Source organism: Crocuta crocuta, unplaced genomic scaffold, assembly GCF_008692635.1.
Source record: "Crocuta crocuta isolate KB4526 unplaced genomic scaffold, BGI_CrCroc_1.0 scaffold3, whole genome shotgun sequence".
Lineage (NCBI taxonomy): Eukaryota > Metazoa > Chordata > Mammalia > Carnivora > Hyaenidae > Crocuta > Crocuta crocuta.
The window spans coordinates 1,530,579-1,545,670 of record NW_027529934.1 but is presented as its reverse complement, the minus strand read 5'-3'; the positions used below and the strand labels follow the sequence as shown (position 1 = coordinate 1,545,670).

At 47.3% G+C, this 15,092-nt stretch overlaps 1 protein-coding gene across 2 annotated transcripts in view; it reads left to right on the top strand.

The window, feature by feature from the left end:
- The window catches only part of KCNH1 (potassium voltage-gated channel subfamily H member 1), a 383,179-nt gene extending 370,534 nt beyond the window's left edge, over positions 1 to 12,645 (top strand). For both annotated transcript variants that reach the window (XM_077763101.1, XM_077763100.1), the window contains exon 11: positions 11,757 to 12,645. In XM_077763101.1, coding sequence (XP_077619227.1) covers positions 11,757 to 12,581 — 825 coding nt within the window. In that variant the 3' untranslated portion in view covers positions 12,582 to 12,645. The remainder of the gene's footprint in view (positions 1 to 11,756) is intronic.
- Positions 12,646 to 15,092: the final 2,447 nt, after the last annotated feature.

Genomic DNA, 15,092 nt, shown 5'->3' with positions numbered 1-15,092 from the left:
GGGGTGCTCCCCAGCACCCGCCCCCCCCCCCCTCCCGGGACCTGGTCTGGGGCTTGGAAAAGCCTTGGGCTTGCAAGGGGCTGGACCCTCCTTGAATGGAGACCAGAAGAGGGTCGATCACCCTGACTCACTTCAGATTCCAGGGGGATTGCTTTTACAGACAAATCTGAGATAGCTGCTCAGAAAGCCCTGCCCCTTGACAACCAGATGTCAATTCAGGTCAGCTCAACAACCGCTTATGAAAGCCCTCCCAGGCCAAGGCTGTTGCTTGGTGAGCCCCCAGAGGGACGCAGAGATGGATGAGTGAGGCACAGTAGCCATCCTGCCCTGGCGCGTCCTCTCTCTCCCCAGTGGCAGTAAGTCAGGAGCCGCTCAGCACTCTGGGGGACCACCAGTGCCCAACACGTCAGGCAAAGGAAAATATATGCCCTCATGAGCCGGCAGGACTCTGGCTGGCCAGGAAAGATCCAGACTTTTCCTGTCAATGGGGCCTGGACCTATGCCAGCCTGTCCCCAGACCGTGGCATTTCTGGTGGGCGATTAGAGTCCCTGGTAACAGTGTCTCCAGACTGACCCCTGCTGCCATGGCCCTGTCTGCCAGTCACCAGTGTGAGGAAAGGTGACGGCAAGGCCAGAGCACCAGACTGCCTCCGAAATTCTGTTTACCTGTGTGGGCTCCATCTAGCACAAAACCTGTTTTATAACAAAGTGTTGAGCATCTCCCATAATTTATGGAGTACTGTGATGAAAGGGGAAAACAGCCTGGTTGTGTGGGTACAGAAAGGTCATAAGTGCGTCAGTTGTCTACGCTTGTGATTGTGTGGCTGACAGGGAGCCATGGCTCACTGCTACTACCCAGCATCACGAGAGAGTATTGTACTGCATGTTGCTAGCCTCAGAAAAGATCCAGATGCAGAATTCCAAGTACCATTTCTAATGAATGTAGATCCCTTTAGCACCCTCGTAAAGTCAAAATATCGTAAATCAGGGCCCATCTGTTCACTCTGTGTGAACATAGTTCTGAAGCGTATCGGTTGTGCATAGAGAAGTCCACTTGTGATCTCTCTCTCTCTCCATTGGACCATGAGTATCAGAAACAGATTTGTGTGTGTGTGTGCTGGGGGGGTGGCATACACATTTCTTTCACCCCAGCATCGGGTCACAAACAGGGAAATGGCCATAATTTATTCATTGACATATTCAGTGATTCCCTGGTGATTGATCAAGCACTATATATATTAGGCATGATATTGAAGATGAAAAAAAATCCTGAATAAAGCATTGTGCCTGTCTTCAGAGAGCTTCCCCCAATAAAAGATGAATAAGCAAAATGCTTCTTTTCACAATGGTTGCAGTGATCTGTGACAGAGATCTGTGTGGCTGCCCCATGCTTGCTACCAGTAGGAAGGGTCTTTGAGCTGGGGCTGGAGAGAGTCAGAGAAGCTCGTTGGAGTACATGACTCCTAAGCTAAATCCTGAAGCTCATGTAAGAGTCAGGTTGAAGGGATGGGGCAGGAAATGAAATTGAATGGAGCTTCAGGCAGGTAAATAGGGCTTTTTCAGAACCTGAGATTACTCAGAAAGGAAGGAGTAAGAGTAACTGAGGGGTGGGGGGCAGGAGATTTGATCGTGGAGCTTTGTCTGTCCACTAGGGGGAGATAGAAACCCAGAACCCTGTGCTCTGGCTCAGCAGTAGGGTTAGAGATAGGAGGCACCATTTGACTGGAACATGGCATAGGAAATGGCCTTCCCATCCTTCGAGGTGATAACACAAATACAAAGGGCCATTCCCCCTCCCCCCCNCATGGGGGTGGATTTCAGTGTTTTCCAGAGGGGTTTCTAGAGAACACTACCCTTTCAAAAAAGGGAGTCTAGGGGAAAGGGTTTCAGAAATGCCACATGCAGTAGTCTCCTCTTAGACATTCATAAAAGACACATGAACATGGTAAGACTCTGAGAAGTCCTGCAGTAAAGCAGCCAATTTACCATTGTGGTGTGGTTCAAGTTTATTTTATCTTGAAATTTATTCCCCCTCAAGATCCTTGCTTGTGGTTCATCTGCCCATCGGATGGGCCAGTGATGTTCAGGTGGGGCTTCCACCAGCACACAGGAGGAGTCACAGCAGCACTAGGGTGACACTTAGGGATAAGCCAAGAGGCTTCAGAAGAGTCAGTACAGAGCCCCAGGCTGGGAGTGCTGAGCTGCCCCCAATGATGTGGCTACAGTGTTGCCTGGTCAGGCCGGGGCCCCATGCCCTAGTCCAGGATCCAGGGGACACCTGGTGGAAGAGCAGAGGCTACCCCTGTCCCTCATAAATGTCTACCACAAATGCATATTATATAGCCTTTGTGAGCCTACTGGTGTACTTTACTGCACAACCCCTTGGAATCAGTTTTATGTGGTCCCTTCAATAGCTGAAGAAGTGCTTCCTTTTCTTTAAAGTCTTAGAATATATCTCATTTCATGTTCAAGAGCTGCCTTGACCTTTGATGTTGAGAGAGCTGCTAAGAGGACCTTGTGTGTTCCAAGCCAGTCCTTTCCTTTATATCATTATGACATCTGTCATCCATCTTTCCAAGCAGAAGACATTCTCTCATTGACTCATTAGTTTATGTATGTCTTTTATTCATTCATTTACTCCAAAAATTATTTATTGAGGGCCCTCCAGGTACCAGGCATTTTCTAAGTTCTGGAAATAGTGGACAAAACAGACACTCCTTGTTTTCTTAGGGTAGATAATAATTGTTTGAAAGTAGAACATACAGTGGGACATGCCAAATTCTGTTCTAGGACCTCAGGCAGCCTTCAGAGACACAGGTGTCAATAGCTGGTATCGTGCTTGGGAGTGGTTGCTTGCAAGGAACAGAGCCCCACTCCATCTCAAGTAATAACAGGACGATGCCATTAAGAATAAGATGTCCTGCTGTGGGGATGAGCACTGGGTGTTATATGGAAACCAATTTGACAATAAACTATTTGTAAAATAAAAAAAAAAAAGATGTCCTGCAGGACAAAGGGCAGGAACAGAGCAGTCAGCTCAGGTCCCCAACTCTTGGGTACACGTGCATTTTCACTCACTCATCCTTTTTCTCTCCCTCCCTCTTTTCTTGTTCCCCCTTCTCTGCCCACCTTCCTTCCTTCTTCCCGTCTTCCCTCCTCCCCTCTGTAAGAAGTGACTGGGGACAAAACAGATGGCAAGGCTACTGCAGATGGACATAGGCCAGAGAGGAGTTAAAGCAGAAGAGAAGTTCAAGCACAGAAAAGGCGGTTGGTGTTGGGAGGCCAGGTGTTGGTTAGACCTCTGTGGAATCCGAGGCGGCTTTCTGGAGGAGGTGCTATTTGAGCTGGGCCTTGGTGTTAGAGGGATATGGATGCCCAATGGAGGGCTGGGGCTATTCCCAGAACAGAGCACAGAGAGCATAAGTGGGGAGGGAGGTGGAAGTCTGGTACCTCCGAGGGGGAAAGACAGGGAGGGTTCTGCTCCTTCTATTTATCGTTCCTGTGATGCCTTTAGTTGGATTTTTCTTCAGGGTGCTTTCCTGAGACCCATGGCTTGGATCTATAGGCTAGACTATAGGAGTAGATACGGTGTGGCTGAAGGGAACCAGGGGAGGTGGGGTTGTTAAACCATTGCCAGGCAGGGCTGGGAGAAATACTGTCCGATGCAGGTCAGAAAGTCATGCACTGCGACCCAAGTAATGTAAAGACCTAACCAGGTGGCAAGAGGAATGATCACATCCCACCACCTTTTAGTGACAAGTGTAGCATCATTCGGCATCAGGAGCTTTGATGGAGAAATCAGATGACAGGTATGAGCCAACAATTTGTTGATTGCATCTAGAAACTCAACGTGCGTTGGACTCCTCTGTATTTATGGGCGCTGTAAAATCAATCTTGTCAGTCAGATCTGAGAACCTAATGAGTGGTCCCATCAGAGAGCTCTGGCGAGGGGGACTTCCTGGAGGAGAGGGTGAGTTATGTACCATCTGCACCTGGGGGTTAAAAAGGCAGAGGCCTTAAAAGGGTGGGGGAAGGGGGGTTCATATTAAGCATCTACAGTGTGCCTGTGCTTTCACGTAAGCAATCTTGTGTTGGCGTTACAGCAAGTCAGAATAGTGGGGATTTTTCTCACTTTTCAAGGAGGAAATAGACTCAGAAGGTAAGATCTAGGTAGCAGAGCTGAGATTTCTTTCTGACTCCAAACCCTGTGTTCCTGGCATGCCACCATGTGTGCTCCTCCAAGACCTGTGAGTCCTGTGGCCGTCCTCAGGGCAACTTCTGGGTTGGTCCGAGGCTGCCCACGCAGGGTGCAGGGGTTTCCAGGCGGCGATGCTGCAAAAGCTGCTGCTCCCTTACCCAGGCCTCTCCTCAGCTTCTCAGTGATCTCAATACTGGTCCCCAGAACAGTGATTTGTATAAAAGAGACCACCTGTTGCAGACGGCTTCCCACAAGTTCAGATGGGTCAAGCGTGTCCCTGAGTGCATCTGCCACAATCAATATAAGCCAGAAATGACATAGATTACCCATAATCAGAGGTCGGCCAAGGGGAAAGTCATAATTTATGGCTCTTGCTCTACTCAGAACCAGATTCATGGTCAGTTTGATGACTGACTATCCATCCTCTACATGAAGTACCATCATTGTCATCAGTATTTACCTGTTGGATATTTTTTTAAAATAGCTTATTGTCAAGTTGGTCTCCATATAACACCCCGTGCTCATCCCCACAAGTGCCCACCTCCATGCCCATCACCCCACTTCCCCTCCCTCCAACCCCCATCAGCCCTCAGTTTGTTCTCGGCATTCAAGAGTCTCTCATGGTTTGCCTCCCTCCCTCTCCCCCACTATTTTTCCCCCTTTCTTCTCCCCCTTGTTCCTCCGTTAAGTTCCTCCTAATCCTCCTATACGTGCAAACATATGGTATTTGTCCTTCTCTGCCTGACTTATTTCACTCAGCATAACACCCTCAAGGTCCATCCATGTTGCTACACATGGCCAGATTTCATTCTTTCTCATTGCCATGTACTATCCCACTGTATAGATAAACCACATCTTCTTGATCCATTCGTCTCTTGATGGACACTTAGGCTCTTTCCATGTTTTGGCTATTGTTGAGAGTGCTGCTATGAACATTGGAGTCCATGTGCCCCTATGCATCAGCATTCCTGTATCCCTTGAGTAAATTCCTAGCAGTGCTATTGTTGGGTCATAGGGGAGTTATATTGTTAACTTTTTGAGGAATCTCCATGCTGCCTTCCAGTGAGGTTGCACCCATTTACATCCCCACCAACAGTGTAAGAGGGTGCCTATTTCTCCACATCCTCGCCAGCATCTAGAGTCCTCTGATTTGCTCATTTTAGCCACTCTGATTGGCTTGAGGTGGTATCTCAGTGTGGTTTTGATTTGTATTTCCCTGATGAGGAGGGATGCTGAGCATCATTTCATCTGTCTGTTGGCCATCTGGATGTCCTCTTTGGAAAAGTGTCTATTCATGTCTTCTGCTTGTTTCTTCACTGGATTTTTTGTTTTTTGGGTGTGGAGTTTGGTAAGTTCGTTATAGACCTTGGATACTAGCCCTTTATCTGATATGTCATTTGCAAGTATCTTTTCTCATTCCATCAGTTGCTTTTAGTTTTGTTGATTGATTCCTTTGCAGTCCAGAAGCTTTTTATGTTGATGAGGTCCCAGTAGTTCATGTTTGCTCTTGATTCCCTTGCCTTTGGGGATGTGTCGAGTAAGAAATTGCTGCGGTGGAGATCAAGGAGGTTGTTTCCTGTTTTCTCCTCTAGGATTTTGATGGTTTCCTGTCTCACATTCAGGAAAACTATCCATTTTGAGTTTATTTTTGTGTATGGTGTGAGAAAATGATCTAGTTTCATTCTTCTGCATTTTGTTGTCCAGTTCTCCCGGCACCATCTGTTAAAGAGGCTGTCTTTTTTCCATTGTATACGTTTCCTGCTTTGTCAAAGATTTGTTGCCTCTACACTTTGGGTCCAAATCTGAATTCTCTTTTTTATTCCATTGGTCTATGTATCTGTTTTCGTGCCAATACCATACTGTCTTGATGATGACAATTTTGTAGTAGAGGCTAAAGTCTGGGATGGCGATGCCTCCCATTTTGGTTTTATTCTTCAATGTTACCATTGCTATTCAGGGTCTTTTGTGGTTCCATACAAATTTTAGGACAGTTTGTTCTAGTTTTGAGAAGTATGCTGATGCAATTTTGTTTGGGATTGCATTGAATGTGTAGATTGCTTTGGGTGGTAATGACATTTTAACTATATTTATTCTTCCAATCCATGAGCATGGAATGTTTTTCCATTTCTTTGTGTCTTCAATTTCCTTCATAAGTTTTCTATAGTTTTCATCATACAGATCTCTTATATCCTTGGTATTATTCCTAGGCATTTATGTTTTTTTGTGCAGTTGTAAATGGGATCAGGTTCTTGATTTCTCTGTTGCTTCACTATTGGNTGATGTTAGCTGAGGGCTTCTCATAGATGGCTTTTATGATGTTTAAGTAAGTTTCTTCTATTCCGACTTTCTCGAGGGTCTTTATTAAGAAGGGGTACTGTATTTTGTCAAATGCTTTTTCTACATCAACAGGATCATATGGTTTTTATCTCTTTTGTTGATGTGATGTATCACAATGATTGATTTGCAAATATTGAACCAGCCCTGTAACCCAGGAATGAATCCCACTTGATCATGTTGGCTAATTCTTTTTATGTGCTGTTGGATTCGTTTTGCAAGGATCTTGTTGAGGATTTTTGTATCCGTATTCATCAAGGATATTGGCCTGTAGTTCTCTTTTTTTGCTGGGTCTCCATCTGGCTTGGGAATCAGAGTGATGCTGGCTTCATAAAATGAGTCCAGAAGGTTTCCTTCCATTTCTGGTTTTTGGAATAGCTTGAGAAGAATGGGTATTAATTCTGCTTTAAATGTCTAGTAGAATTCACCAGGGAAGCCATTTGGCCCTGGTCTCGTATTTGTTGGGAGATTTTTGATAACTGATTCGATTTACTCACTAGTTATGGGTCTGTTCAGATTTCCTATCTTTTCCAGTGTGAATTTAGGTAGTAAGTGTGTATTTAGGAATTTGTCCATTTCTTCTAGTTATCCAATTTGTTGGCATATAATTTTTCATAGTATTCCCTGACAATTGCTTGCATTTCTGAGGGGTTGGTTGTAATAAGTCCATTTTCATTCATGATTTTGTCTATTTGACTCTCTCTTTTCTTTTTGAGAAGCCTGGCTAGAGGTTCATCAATTTTGTTTATTTTTTCAAAAAACCAACTCTTGGTTTCATTGATCTGTTCAACTGTTTCTTTGGTTTCTATATTTCTGCCCTGATTTTTATTATTTCTCTTCTCCTACTTGCTTTGGGGTGCTCTTGTTGCTTTCCCTCTAGTTCCTTTAGGTGCGCTGTTAGGTTTTGCACTTGTGTGTTTTCTAATTTCTTGAAATGAGCCTGGACTGCAATGTACTTTCCTCTTAGGTCTGCCTTTGCCACATCCCATAGAGTTTGGATTGTTGTATTTTCATTTTCATTTTTTCCATCTATTTTTTAATTTCTTCTCTAATTGCCTGACTGGCCCATTCTTTCTTCAGTAGGGTGTTCTTTAACCTCTATGTTCTGGAGGTTTTCCAGACTTCTTCCTGTGATTGATTTCAAGTTTCATAGCATTGAAATATGAAAGTGTGCATGGTAGGATCTCAATTCTTTTATATTTATTGAGGGCTGCTTTATATCCTAGTATGTTATCTATCTTGGAGAATGTGCCATGCACACTTGAGAAGAAAGTGAATTCCATGGCCTCAGGATGTAGAGTTCTAAATATATCTGTCAAACCATCTGGTCCAGTGTGTCATTCAAGTCCATTGTTTCTTTGATTTTTCTGTCTAGTTGATCTATCCATTGCTGTAAGTGGAGTATTAAAGTCCCCTGCTATTAGCACATTCTTATGCATCAGGTTGTTTCTGTTTGTTTTATATATTTAGGTGCTACCATATTTGGTGCATAGATATTTATAATTGTTAGCTCTTCCTGATGGATAGACTCTGTAATTATTACATAATGCCCTTCTTAATCCCTTGTTACTGTCTTTAAAGTCCAGCTTGTCTGATAGAAGTACAGCTACTCCAGCTTTATTTTGACTTCCAGTAGCATGATAGACATTTCTCCATCCCCTTACTTTCAATCTGAAGGTGTCCTCCAGTCTAAAATGAGTTTCTTATAGACAGCAAATAGATGGATTTTGTTTTTTATCCATTCTGCTACCCTATGTCTTTTGATTGGAGTATTCAGCCCATTTACATTCAGTGTTATTATTGAAATATATGGATTTAGAGTCATTGTGTCCTTTGTGGGATTCATGCTTGTGGTGAGGTCTCTGGTATCTTGCGTTCCTTGCAACATTTCCCTTAGAGAGTCTCCCTCAGGATTTCTTGTAGGGCTGGTTTAGTGGTGATGTATTGTTCCAATTTTTGTTTACTTGGAAAGACTTTTATCTCTCCTTGTATTCTGAATGACAGGCTTGCTGGATAGAGGATTCTTGGCTGCATATTTTTTCTGTTCATCACACTGATGATCTCCTACCATTCCTTTCTAGCCTGCCAAGTTTCAGTAGATAGGTCTGTAAGCACTCTGATAGGTTTCCCTTTGTATGTTAGGGCCCTTTTCTCCCTAGCTGCTTTCAGAATTCTCTCTTTGTCCTTATATTTTGCGAGTTTCACTATGATATGTCATGCAGAAGATTGATTCAAGTTACGTCTGAGGGGTGTTCATTGTACCTCTTGGGTTTCAATGTCTGTTTCCTTCCCCAGATTGGGGAAGTTCTCTGCTATAATTTGTTCAAGGACTCCTCAAGTGCCTTCCTCTCTTTTCCTCTTCTGGAATTCCTATGATACGGATATTATTCCATTTGACTGTATCGCTGAGCACTCGAACTCTCCTTTTGTGTTCCTGGATCAGTTTATCTTTTTCTCAGCTTCCCCTTTTTCTAGAATTGTGTCTTCTAAATCACTTAGTCTCTTTTCTGCATCTTTAATCCGTGCATTGGACACCTCCATTTTATTTTGCATTTCATTTACAGCATTTTTTAATTCACAACTATTTTTAAGCTCCATAGTCTTTGTAGCAATAGTTTCTCTGATGTCTTCCATACCTTTTTCAAGCCCAGCGATTAATTTTATGACTATTGTTCTAAATTCTTGTTCCGTTATTTTGCTTATATCTGTTTTGAGCAGTTCTTAACTGTAAATTCTTCCTGGAATTTCTTTGGAGGAGAGTTCTTCCGTTTCATCATTTTGGTTAACTTTCTCTCTCTTGTTTGTTTTAAAAGCTTGTGATGCACTCTGCACCTGCGAGTGCTGCTGTACCAAAGAAGGCTTTTTGACTGTCCAGGGCCTATCTGTTCAGAAAGTGTTCTTTGAATGGTGTCTCTTAGTCTCTCTTGTTGAGACCTTGGTTATTTTATTTTTCTACTCATAGTGGTATTTGGGACTCTCCACCCTGTGTACTTTGGCTTGTTTCTTGAGGTAGCCCTGGAAAAGAAAACAGACAAACACACAGGGGACAAAGGCACACACGCACAGACAAATCCAACAAACGCGCAAACCTAAAGGGAAAAAGAAAAAAGGGACACATCCAAAAAAAAAAAAAGAGGGACGACAAATAATAAAAAGAAAAATACATAAAAAAGAAAAAATCCAATAGACAAAGGACAGTCTAAAGCATAGAGCCAGAATTACCAGCTACAAATAAAGAGCCGGGTGTATGCTGCGCTGATGGAAGAGCATATACAAAGAGAGAAATGACAGGGCAGGGAGGAAGCAAAATTAGAAATGAAATGAGCAGGCAGAAAGACTAAGAGGCTTAATTCAGAGAGAGAAAGAGGGGAATGTGGTTGGAGAGGAGGCAAAAGAAATGATGATAATGCTACTCAGAGAAACTATATAGCCTGATTACTCCAGAGATAAAGAGATACAAAGGTAGTGGTGGAGGTGTATAATTTACATCTGGAGAATGGATTAAATGTGACTGTTTAAGCAAGCCAGTGACCAGAATTAATGAGGGCAGTGCATCCGTGTTGGTCTTGCCCAGGCTCTGGTTAAAAAAAAAAAGGGGGGGGGGGCAGCTCTCTAGCAGGGATGGGCATAGTTTGGTCCAGTGCTTCCCACGGGGGTCCCACCTTGGTGGTTGTGGGGAGAAAAGTGGCGGCACCCCAGTTCCTTCTCAAACCAAGCATTGCAACTCACTCTTTTGGGTGTGATCTCCCTGTGCCAGGGGCTTAGCCAAGGTGGGCTGTGCTCTACATCCCAAGCCAGGCCTTGTTTCCAGATCTCAGTCCGCACACCCCACTGATATTGCCCAAAATATAAACTCACAGGCAAGTCCCTCAGAGCACTTTCAAGCCTCTCACCTTCCCCCTGGGGATGGAGCCAGAAGCCGCTGCTTGAGTCCCCTCCAGGTCGAGCTGGCAAGCGAGGAGCAGTTTCTCCCTGGGTCGCCTGGGTCGAGTGCCTGCCCAGGGTCAGCTGGAGAGCAGGAAACCGGATCCCTCTGTGTCCCAAGCAGAGGTTTTTCTCTTCTCCAGTGACAGGGACAGTGTCTTGAGCAGTTTCAGCCACTCTTTCTTTTTTTCCCCCTTGACTCACTGTGGCTCCTCACAAAGGGAGATCCCTCCCCTTCCCTCTGTGTCTCTGGTCCCGGCCTGATTTTCTCTTCCCCAGTTCACACTCACGCTATAAGGTTTTCTCAGTGGATTCTGTCTCCTTTTCCTCCCAAAGTCCTGGATTCTGTAAGGGTTCCTATGACTTCAGGCCTTCTCCATGTGAGAGATGGGGGCGAATGAAATGTACGGAGCTCCCTAATTCTCCACCATCTTGCCTCCTCTGAGTACCTGTTGGATGTTTAATGGGACTGTAGTTTGATGGCTTAGGTACAAGTTCCCTTATAGTAGACTTCTCTTTTGTGACATTTAGCTACTCTGAAACTTTGGTTTTCCTCTTCTCTAAAATGGGAATGTGTCCCAGTGACTTTACAGTGCTGCTGTAAGGAACACATGATGTGACATTAAAGTGCCTCAGGAACCAAATGGTTGTTAGTGTTTGTTAGGACAAGCTCATGTGCAAGGCCATGGGCTCTTCTTCCCCTGTGAGTGGACTGAGGACAGGGAGGGCTTCCATGTGATACTTGCTTTCACGGCCGGCTGAATTTCATTTCACCGGATCTGCAGGTGGCAATGGCAATCTTAGCTGTGGCCCTGCTTGGGGATTTGTCTGAAGTTTCTCGCCCTGCAATGTGGTATAGACCAGGAGTGCTCAAACTTTCATGCAGAAGAGTCACGTGGGGTTCAAGGGCTTCCAGTCAGGAGGTTCTAATGTAACAGGTCTGAGATGGAGCCAGAAGAATGATTTCTGTGAAGCTCAGCAGGTGATCCTCGACTGCAGGCAGGGACAGGTTAAAGGGGGCCCAGCTCAGGCGCCAGGACAGTTTGGCACTTCTAGCCTCCTGGCATGTGGGGATGGGCAGGCTGAGGTTTGTTCCCCTTGAAGAGGATGATAGCAGGAGTCCCTTCCTTGCTGTGGGCAAGCTAGGAGTGAGTGTCCAGGAAGAGACAGGTTTGGGCAGGTCCTTGAGCAAAGCCCGGGAAGGCGCTGGACAGATGCGAGCCCTCTGGGAGCAGCAGTCCTTAGGGGGTTGACAGCCTGAGGGCTGTGGGGCTGAGCTTTGCTGTCCTTCTGTCTCCAGATCGTGTTCCGGAAGATCAGTGATGTGAAGCGGGAGGAGGAAGAGCGCATGAAACGCAAGAATGAGGCCCCCCTGATCTTGCCCCCGGATCACCCTGTCCGGCGACTCTTCCAGAGGTTCCGACAGCAGAAGGAGGCCCGGCTGGCAGCGGAGAGGGGCGGTCGCGACCCGGATGACCCGGATGTGGAGAAGGGCAGTGCCATCCCTGAGCACGCGGCCAACCACAGCCTGGNCCCCGCCACGCCCGTGGCCTTCCAGGCGGCATCTGCAGCTGCGGTGTCGGACCACGGCCGGCTGCACGCGCCCGGCGCCGAGTGCCTGGGTCCCAGGGCGGCCGGCGGGGACTGCGCCAGGCGCAAAGGCTGGGCCCGCTTCAGGGATGCCTGCGGCAAGGGCGAGGACTGGAGCCAGGTGGCCAAGGCCGAGTCCATGGAGACGCTCCCAGACAGGACCAAGGCGTCCGGAGAGGCCACCCTCAAGAAGACTGACTCCTGTGACAGCGGCATCACCAAGAGCGACCTGCGTCTGGACAACGTCGGGGAGGCCAGGAGCCCCCAGGACCGGAGCCCCATCCTGGCGGAGGTCAAGCATTCTTTCTACCCCATCCCCGAGCAGACGCTGCAGGCCACGGTCCTAGAGGTGAAGCACGAGCTGAAGGAGGACATCAAGGCCCTGAACACCAAAATGACAAATCTTGAGAAACAGCTCTCTGAGATACTCAGGATATTAACTTCCAGAAGATCCTCTCAGTCTCCCCAGGAGCTGTTTGAAATATCGAGGCCCCAGTCCCCAGAATCAGAGAGAGACATTTTCGGAGCAAGCTGAGTGGTCTCTCTGAAATAAAAGTCAAAGACCAAAACCCACCACTCTGCCCTGGACACCACCCCCACCACACACACCTACATGACCAACAACTTCCAAAGTAGGCTTTCCCTGATGGAAAATCAAAGTGGGACGAGTCACTTAGGCACATGCACTCTCGGTCTCTATCTGGGCGCAGATATGGGAAGAGGCGTGTGCTATACCACCCTGCTAGATTGCAGCTGTTTTCCAACTGTCTGCACAATTTTGGAAGAGGGGGCATGCTGTCTAAAGGGTATTTTCCTTCATTTTTAATTTTTTTACTGCCATTATATTTGTAAAAGATGACAACCCGCCAGAAAAGAGCAGCAGCTGTTTAGGACAGTGCCAGAGAACCCCTCGTGTATATACCAGGCTGGGCTCCTTCACCCAGACCCCAAAGACTGCAGTGGGCACGGGGATTTCCCAGCATTCCCTGTCCTTGTACAGCCCATGTCTGTCATCACCTTATATTTGCCCACAGTTGTCATGTGCAACAAGCTCGGGACAAGGGGAGCTTGTGGGCCAGGGAGGGTAGGGCCTTGTGACTTTCTAAGGCTGAAAGCAGTGAGGTTCTCTGGGCGCCTCCTCGGGTCTCCTTTCCCAAGTGTAAGAGCTACAGCGAGGCCTTCAGGAGACAGAGACGCTCTGGGCTGTGGTCGGCAGCCTGCTCGCACAGGAGAGGCCTCAGATGAACCTCTGGCCCTGATCCATACCACTGGCCTCGATGCATGGGCCTCTTTGCTTCTTTTCCTTCTCGGCCTCTTCCCAAACATTCCTGGGGCATTCATTCCTCAGGGTGTGGGGCACCGGCAGGAAGGGTGATGAGCCCAGAGTTGCTTTACTAGCAAAGCAGACACACATACAACCTCAGAAAAAACGATTGTAGCAAGTCCTCTATTTATATTATGATTCTCACTGGGATTGATGGCCCTTCAGAAGTTTGTATTTTGTCCACTGCATGGGGTCATTATGAGCCATGCTTGGCCTTATTTTAAAATTAACCTCTCTTTCTCTTACTGAAGTCAGTAAGACTTCAAGAAAAACCACGAAGATGGCGGGGTTGCGGTCCTACTTGCTTCAGGAGCAGCAGGAGAATGACGCGGCAGGTCCTCAAGCTGTCTGTGTGAGGTGACGGACAGAGATGGCCATGGAACTGTGGGCCCAGAGAAGGTCCGCGCTCAGAGGGACGGTCACGGAGCCACCCGTGGGCCATCCAGGTCCCTATGCCACAATGCTTGGGGATGTTTCACGGCCTCCTAGTCACCTGGAGTCAGATTATTCACGTGTGAGGTTATGCATGTGCTCCTTTCAATGGCATCAGAGAAAGGAAAGAGGGCCCTCCCCGGCAGAGTGGAGCTAACTCAGGGGTTGTGCCCTGCCCTGAAAGCTGGGTTGGAAGTTCAGGTCCAAGAACTAGCTTGGAGAGAGTAGAATTAGGATCTGGACTATTGGTGACATCAGGGACCCCTCCAGGGTGCTGGCTTTCTGCATGTATCACACGGCAGCACCCTCACCCCTGGCGCTTGACGTGGCTTAGCTGCACTAACGTGGAACCTGTGTTAATCCCCTCAGTACCGAAGGGGACCTGCGGGCTGGGACTCGCCCTACCAAAGATAGCATTTTGGAAGGCCTCCTGTCTGAGCCCACCTAGCCTCCCCCACCCCACCCCCTGCCCCTTTGGTCCTGCTTGGTGGCCAATGCAGGTCCCAGGGCTTGGCCCTCGGTTGTCTGTGCAGAATGGGGCTGTCCTCTGCTGGCTGCCAGCATTGGCACACATGGCCCCGGGGAACAGAGTCCAGGAGGTCAAGGGAAGGGCCCTTCCCCAGGGGTCCCATACACTTATGCAGCTTCTCATGGGAGGCTTACCATGGTGGCCGCTGGCTTCCTGAGCCGCAACAGGTTTAGATTTTAGCCTCAGATGGCAGCATACGAAGAGGAGGAAGTGCAACTTCCCAAGGCCAAGTCTTGACTGTTTGTGACTCCAGATAAAGCACTGAGACTTTCAGTCTCTTTGAGAAGCTGCCAACTAGCCCAGAAGCTATAGAATATCTGGAATCCCATCTGCCCCCAGAATGTTCTAGTTTGCCATCCCCTAAAAATGTGCTCATTAGCCTGCTTCTCAAGTTTAGGACCCACTACTTGTAAGTCAGGGCCCTTGCCCTGGATGACTCTCATCCAGCTTCAGAAGCATGAGGCCAGCTGTGTGGGTGTGGTGACAGGCTCCTGTCCGACACCCTGCAGGCCAGTGGAGAGGGGCCCTTCTCTCCCCCACCAGCTCTGCCTGAGGGGCCAGGTGTTTAAGAAATGACTCCCCATCTGGGTCTAAGGAGCAAAGAGGATGATTTGCCAAGCTTGGAAGCCAGACTGGTTTTGGGGGGAAAATAAAGCTTTGTGAATGTACTCCTGGACTGACTCCTAGGATGGGAACTGGGCTAATGACCAGAAAAGCCTGGGAATGTGCTCATCTCAGGGCCACAGGGCCCACATTTGTGC